Source organism: Morone saxatilis, unplaced genomic scaffold, assembly GCF_004916995.1.
Source record: "Morone saxatilis isolate NCDOM2014 unplaced genomic scaffold, NCSU_SB_2.0 Contig2, whole genome shotgun sequence".
Classification (NCBI taxonomy): domain Eukaryota; kingdom Metazoa; phylum Chordata; class Actinopteri; family Moronidae; genus Morone; species Morone saxatilis.
In genome coordinates, this window is record NW_023339762.1 from 26,562,049 (window position 1) to 26,569,941 (window position 7,893).

The 7,893-nt window shown below is 40.7% G+C and overlaps 1 protein-coding gene across 1 annotated transcript in view; it reads left to right on the top strand.

Annotated features, from left to right (window-relative positions):
* The window catches only part of LOC118330981 (neuronal acetylcholine receptor subunit alpha-7-like), a 27,147-nt gene that overhangs the window by 4,568 nt on the left and 14,686 nt on the right, over positions 1 to 7,893 (top strand). Inside the window, exon 3 of the mRNA XM_035665738.1 lies at positions 4,553 to 4,597. Coding sequence (XP_035521631.1) covers positions 4,553 to 4,597 — 45 coding nt within the window. The remainder of the gene's footprint in view (positions 1 to 4,552; positions 4,598 to 7,893) is intronic.

Below are 7,893 nucleotides of genomic sequence, written 5' to 3' on the forward strand. Positions count from 1 at the left end.
ACACACACACACACACATCATTAGAGAGCTCAGAGTCCTGGCTGCAGCACTTTTTACTCTCTCTTGTTCTGAGTTTCTTGTTTGGTTCTATAAAAACAGAGACTGACACACTGTACACTGTGCTGCTGATGCACTGAAGCCTCAGTATGCCACTGCCTCACTGCAGGAGAGCAGGTCAGCTTTACTCCTCTCATTTGCCCCTCCACAGCATGTAACAACACACACACACACACAGCTGGTGGCTGCAGAGACTCCACATGTAGAAGAATTCGATGTGAAAAAGCCGCTGCCACAGCTGGATGTCAAACCTTTAATACTTCATGAGTCTCGACTGATTTTTGTCCGTAGCTTCAAATAAAACCTCTCAAATACTGAAAAGTGACAGTGAAAGCTTCTTAAAGGGGTGGCTCACTCAAAAAGACATATTTATACCTCTTGTGGCATTTAGTAAATACTTTTATTTTGTATTCATTCGTGTGTGGAGAGTTTTTTCTCCCAGATAAAATAGAGGTAAACTTTAGATTTAGCTGATTGCGCCCACAGCGTTCTGAACAATAAACATAAAATACATTAATTAGTTAAAGAGCTCATTAAAGACTCTCATTGATCCAGAACACAGAATAAGCATAATATATTTTGCGGGGGCTTCTCGATCAATAGCAGTGACTCAGCCTGAACTCGGCTCAAGCTTTTACAAACTTTACTTTACTTACCTATTACATCATTTCATCATTACTCTTAAAGAGGAACTCTGCCCTAAAGCGTGTTTCCTGAGCTGCAAACTGAATTATATGACTGTACTGTGATAAAATATTTAAATTCTGCTCTTAAAATTGACATTAAGTTATGAAAATCTGCATTTTGTGGGTTACAAATGAGTCCACGGTTTCATTCTATAAAATAAACAGTGTTAACGTCCTTTTGTCAGAGGAGGGCTGCTGTTACGTGAATCATGCAAAGCTCTTCTAGAGGACTCTCAGACTGGGTCCTGTTTAAAGTCCCGATGAAACAGGAGCAGCAGCAGAGAGCTGTCTGCTTCCTGTATTTACATTTTCCTGTGAAAACAGGAAGCTAGATATTGATTGGCATTAACAGCAGCTAATAGCGCTAAGTATGTGTTTCATCTCCACCACTATGCAGCAAGCACTATGAGCTAGCATCCCCGTCTAGCTTCTGGGACCGAACACAAACCCTGAGCCCAAACGTTGCCAGTCCGACAGGGAGTCCAGTAGTGAGGTGGTTTTCTTGCCAGGTTTGGCTCCTGGCATCCCGGGGCTGAGTCAGTTAGCTTAGTTGCACGGCTGTCGCAAACTATTCTAAATCAAACTTCACAACTTTTCTGCTCCACTTTTCAGCAGCGCCGTCTAATTATGACCCAAGATAAATCCAAAAGTTATATTCACATAAAAATTCTTCACGTAGAGGGTTTAAATTAATCTTTGTTACTCATTACACACCCCCGACCACTGCTTCATTCCACCATTAATTTCCTTATTTCATCATAACATCTCATACTTTTTCAGTTTAATCACTGCAGTCATCATCGCAACATTCATGGGCTAGATTTACAATTAATTTCACTCCGTTTATAGTGTCTTATTTCCAACATGTGACACATTCGGTCATTCCTAATTCCTCAACTTGATTAATTTGGATGAGTTTTGAAAAGACTCACAGTGCTAGAATCCTCATTCATTACTTATTAATATCCGATAATGACACAGATTCAGATTCAGTAGAGAAGCTCTCAGAGAGTTTGGATTAGATTGTTTTATTTTCTGATCTCAGGTGAATCTTGTCCCTCAGATTCATGTGGTACATACAGATTCTCCTCCTGCTATACGGTTTATTATTATGTAAGTCTGCATCTGTCTGCAGGCTTTGTTAAAGGAGCTGTTGAAAGCCTTTCCTCAGGGGAGTTCCCTCCAAACTCAATTTCATGCTCAACGCAAATGAGTTCCCACATATTAAAGCACCCAGACTGAGGAGGGACGTCCCAGCGCCGGAGGTAGCCAAACATATCCAAACCAGGGAGATTTGATCTTATCACAGTAAATAAATTGAAAAAATTAGGTGCAAAGAAAATAAAAAGGGCGCCAGCTGTATGGTTTGGGATCCACACGCACTGATTTATGTCTCTATGTAGGGATGAGGGTCGAAGGATGTGGCGTTTATGCTCCCGAGTGCCTTCTCTCACGTTGAAAATGTCAACAATGAAGAATAAAAACTGAAATCTTGACACTCAGAAGATTACGGATGTGCAGCCGAGCAGTTCATAACAGGATCCAACAGAGTCAATAAGTCATTGTACTGTTGATCATCCTCACGGCGGTTTGGATTGATGGTGTTTGTGTATTTCATGTTGAAGCAGCGCTCTCACTGGGCCGTGATGTTGATTAGTTACCTGCTGGAAACCTGGTGCTGATATAAGATGCTCTCACACTGCACAGAAATGATGCAATAAATCATTTTCCAGCGGATGTTATTGGCAATATGCAGGAATGTTTGATCAAAGTCCCGAAGGCAGCAGGAGCCTGAATGTGTTTGTAAAAGCTTATTGTCCAGAGCAGCAGCGGAGGGAGGAAACCTCAACCTCACCTGGGAAACGCAGACCGGAGCGGCCAGCCGGAAAGAAAACCTACTGGTCCGGATGTAAAACTCTAAGCAACGAGGCAAAACAGCAGCAGCTGTCAAACTGTGCTGAGCAGATACGACCCAGACAGCACATGTACGTCGACCCGATGTTGACCCGATGTTTATCACCGAGACGTCGTGTGCAAAGCGTTTGCTAATTGGCAAAACTTTGCAGAGACACCGGCATTTGGTGATCAAAGCTGCTCTATAGCCTCTGCTACGACCTTTATTCATTAAGGTCAGATATTCAGACGGTATATTTAAACATCAATTCAGAGGAAACTTTGTGATTGACTACTAAAACATAGCGACCTGGACCTTTAATGTGGGTGGCATTAATATTAGTATGTCTGTCAGGGAAGTCTCACAGTTATGGGACAAATGCTACAGAAATACTTTATTTATTACTCTCGATAATGAACTCAATTAACATTTAATCAACAGGAAGTTTAATACATACAGCATTATATAGTCGGCCACTTTAAAGCCAATTTATGAATAATTATTATTTGCTAATAAGTAATATAACTTATTTGTACACTACAAGTACAATTAAATAGCTCTGCAGGCATCAAGAAAGAAATGGCTGCATCAAAACAGTTTAAAGCTTTAAGGTCACGAAGGCAGCAGGAGCGTGAATGTATTTGTAAAGCTTATTGTCCAGAGCAGCAGCGGAGGGAAGGAACCTCAACCTCACCTGGGAGACGCAGCCAGCTGGAAAGAAAACCTACTGGTTCGGATATAAAACTCAGAGGCAACGAGGCAAAACAGCAGCAGCTGTGAAACTGTGCTGAGCAGCTGAGATGATACAAGCTGATAAGTGCCACCACTCACAGCTCACAGCCTCCCGGCACTGAGGGGGATGATCTGGGAGTTTAAAGCCACAATGAACAGAAGAAAAAACACTTTTTATGAGATAATGTCCTACCGTGCAGCTGCTGCTTCACAGCAAATGCCAGAAACCTTGTAGATTGTGTTCATAAAAACCCTGTTAGTTCCCTGTTGACCTCATCCTGTGGTACACTCTTCTTCCTCAAGAGAGTCCTTTTCTAAACAGACAAAGTGGCAGATTTTAATGATATATCCCACTGCCTGAAATGAGTACACTTCAGATTTTTGTCCACATGAGCACCCTTACTTCTTATTGAGTTATGTTGTTATATTCAACAGTATTAATAACAGGAGAGAACAGCTGATAAACTGATTAATGAACCCAAACAGTGAACCCAATAAATGCAGGGAGTTTGTTTAAAACCCGAGATTTGGATAAATTCTGAGCAGATTATTTCCCGTGAATATTGATCAGAGATGAGTTTTGCTAATATCTTTAGGAACTTTTTATTCAATTCTGTGTCTTTGTTATGTATTTTTATTTATTATTTTATTATATTTTATTGTTATTATTAATAAGGTTCTTTTTTTTGACAAATTCAGTGTTTTCTCCTCCCTCACGCATAGCTGTTGTTCTATTATCACTTAAACTTTAAAAAATAACAAACACAATTTTATTATGTTTTTTTGGCCAGATGGAGTCAAAATAAACTGCTTAACTAAAAACCAGTAACATATTATATATACATAGGAAGAAGATATATGAGGATCTGACACATTAGTGAGTAGATTCATTCACTGTTGTACTAACTGAAGGTCAGTAGTCTATTAAAAACATTGGTTTACCTTTAATGTCCCTCCTCCCTCCATGTTTTAATTCCCTCTGTACGCTCAGCGACCTGAGAATGTATTAACAGGCCGGACATTAATCACACTGACGTTATTCATATTCATCCTGCTCTCTGCTGGAACGCTGCCCCGGTTAAGATTAATTCAGAAGGCTGAAGGAAACAGTAGAGAGTGGACAGACTTTCAAACACGACTGCAGCAGAGGATCCTGATTGTTTGCTTGTTTTTCTGTTTGCAGGATGAGAAGAACCAGGTGCTGACCACCAACATCTGGCTGCAGCTGGTGAGTCTTGAGTTGAAGAAGCATCAGAACTCTCGCCCCTAAAACCAGTTCCTTTATTCCCTTAGAGATTAAAGTTTCAGTTTGATCTACATTCAGACGGAGGAAGCTCTTCGTCTTTGCTTTTGTTCTTATCCGTCTTCTCGTTTCTTCAGCTAAAAAACTTAAACTTTTATCTGTGAACATCCTGAAGCAGCTAGCAGAGGGCAGTCAGGACACTGCAGGTACCTTTGTTTTCAGGAAGTGCATTTCCATATTCATTGTTTCCTGTCGGAGGTTAAAAGGAACTTTGGTAGCACTTATGCCATATTGCTTTGTCATGTCATGATGCTGTGATGCTGATCGGACCCCAGAACATTCTGCTTAATACATCCATGAACCTTCACTCTGTATCACTAAAAGTTAAAAAGATTAATTGACGGGTGAATGAGAAAGACAAAATATTGGATTTAGATTTGTCGCACTGTTCTCCTGGACTGCAGTGCAAATGAAACCCGTTACAGATGGCTCTATTTGTGCCGTTCAGGCCGCCGGGGACGGTGTGTAAACTGACTCTGGGGGGAAAGAAACCAAGTAAACATTGATAATAAATGGAAGCCTGCAGCCACATCATCCCATCCTTCCTTCAGTTCGGCTTCCAGAGAGACTCTGGAGGAATCGCACAACTCCAGCTCTGCTACTTGACCCAGATAAGTTTGCTGTGATGGAGAAAAGCTGGATCCAGCAGGCAGCGATCAGAGCGGCAACTTCTTTTTCTGTTTCCACAAATACTTCATCTGCCGCTCTGCTGCTCGCTCCGTCAGAGTCGTCGGCTCGACACCTCCTGCACTTCGCCGCTTTTACGCCTCACTGATATCAACTCCTGCTCCGTCTTTGTTCATTTTAACTTCGTCTCAGACTGTGAAAGGCTGCTTCTCTTCACCTTTTGTCAGGCAGGACTGATTGTGGTGTGAATGTCAGAGCTAATGGAGAGCGTAGGAATTCATTAAGAGAGCCTCCTAAACCCATTTCATGCAGCTGTCCAAATTTAATTAGGTTTCATATCGGGTCCTGTGGAATGTGTGTTTGTAAAGTGGTGATGCACTAATCCAACCTAATCTGCTCCTCTCAGATGGAAAGGTTAGTTCTTCCCCGGAGCCTCTGCATTTCCTCTCCACAGCACCCTCCCAGGACCAACTAGTCTTTTAGCTTAATTTAATTTGGCGTTCGCCTCTCCTCCACCTCCTCCTCCTCCGCCGCTGCTGCTGGAGTCATTGTGTTTTTGTGAAGGGGATGAATGTCTGTAAGCAAAAGGAAACATTGCTGCACCGGGAGCTGTGTGGGTTTTTAATGTCAGAGTGTTATTGCAGCTTTTGGAAGTTTTTCTCCTCGCAAACTAGAAAACTTTGACTCAGAGAATAAAAACAGAATCAATGTCGACATTTTGGAGCAGATTTCTACCTTAAGGGGCTCATGAGGAGCTTGTTTTTATAATGTTTAAATTGTTTCGTTGCATATTCTTTTTATTTACAAGCTGTTGATGCCCAGACTCACAAACATGAGACACAGTATTTTAATAATTCATAATAGATTTAACAAGGTCATCCCAACAGGAGGTCCATATATGGTGACCATATTTTCAAACCTCCAAACTGAAAATCTTAATTGTAAGGCACTCAGTGTACGTGCACCATGTCTGTTTTAATGAAGATGGGGGACAATTAAAGACACTAGCATGGTGACACTCAACATACAAAACATAATTCAATCCCAATATTTTTTTTAGTTAGTTAGTTTTTTTTTTCAGACACAGAAACTAATTTTCAAAATAAAATAACCAACATCAGGTCGGCCAGATGCTCTGAAGACGCTCTCAGTGGGATTTGAAGATATACGGCACACGGAGCCAAACCGTGTCGCAGAAGCGATCCCGACAGTATTTCGAGATAACTGATAGCATGACAGCTAACTGTTAGCATTCTGTCAGAAAGGAAGAGCCTATACTTAGCAACAGCCTTGACAACGACACACTGATTGATTGACACACATTCAAAGTTGGGTTAGGTAATAACAAGTGGGACAGAACAAGAAAAAGAAATAATCCTGTTTCCATTCTTTAGTTATTAGTCGGATGGCAACACACACATTTGTCTGGCATTACCTTTAATATTACCAAAGTCATTCAAACTTTACATTTTTAAAAAGGTGACAGCACTGGTAGGTAGAACTGCTTCACACCACTGTTGTCACACCAACAGTTTTAGCTCCTACAGCGTCTCTGAGAAGCCAAATTCTTACCATGTTTAGTCTTGTTAAAAAAGAAGATTTTAAAATCCCTCAGAGATCCAAAAATAACCGATAACTCTGTAAGGATAATCCTTTTAGAAAATACAGGCCGAAAAATTAATGTACCACAGCTCAGAATGGATCTAATGATGCAGTTTGATCTAAAAGCGTCTCCACTCTGAACTATTTAAATAATCTGTTTAACAGCACTGCTGATGATGGACCAGTTTGTGAACTACTGAGATGTCTTGAATTTGTTTTTAGTATTTTTCTTCCTCTTTGAATCTTTTTCAACGTCACCTTATTGCATCAGTTTCCTTTATAGTGTGCATCTTTCTGATTCTTTGAACCTTTTAGACGAGGGAGTGCAGAGATCCTCACCTGTTCATTAAAAATGCATAAATGCTTGTTAGGAGACTTTTCATCTTGCTCCTGATATATGGATTACTTCTCTTTGTGTTTTAACTGGAAAGTTATGATGCAACATCATGCTGTATGGAAGAAGACTGAAACTAGAGACTGAGACCAGAACTCCATCAGGAAACTGTTTACGAGGGAATAATCAATCTGAGAAGTCAACTCATTTCTCCTATAAGACTCAATTGGTATCAGTTTATATTGCCAGGCCCAAATGGAGCTGCCCCCTACTTGCCTTTAACATAGAATGCAGTTTTAAGACCATTAAACAGATGCAGAAGCTCTGTCCATTATATAAACTGTCAGTGTCAATGACGGCAGTGTAACAGTGCACCATCATTGTCTGTGGCAGGTTCTTCCTCAAAGCTGGTGACAAAGATGAAAGTGATACTACTGAATTAAAATAAAAAATATATTTTATGGCTCTTTATCTCACTTTAAAGATTGTGAGAAACTTGAAACATCACACTCACTTTAGAAAACATTTCCTAGACGTTTGAAAGTCATCAGATGTGTTTGGCTGTTCTAACGTAAACTTCAGAGTCTCCTCTTGTGACTTTTTTTTTGGGGGGGGGGGGTATCTCTGCAGCCGCTGCGAACTGCTTTCAACAGATTCC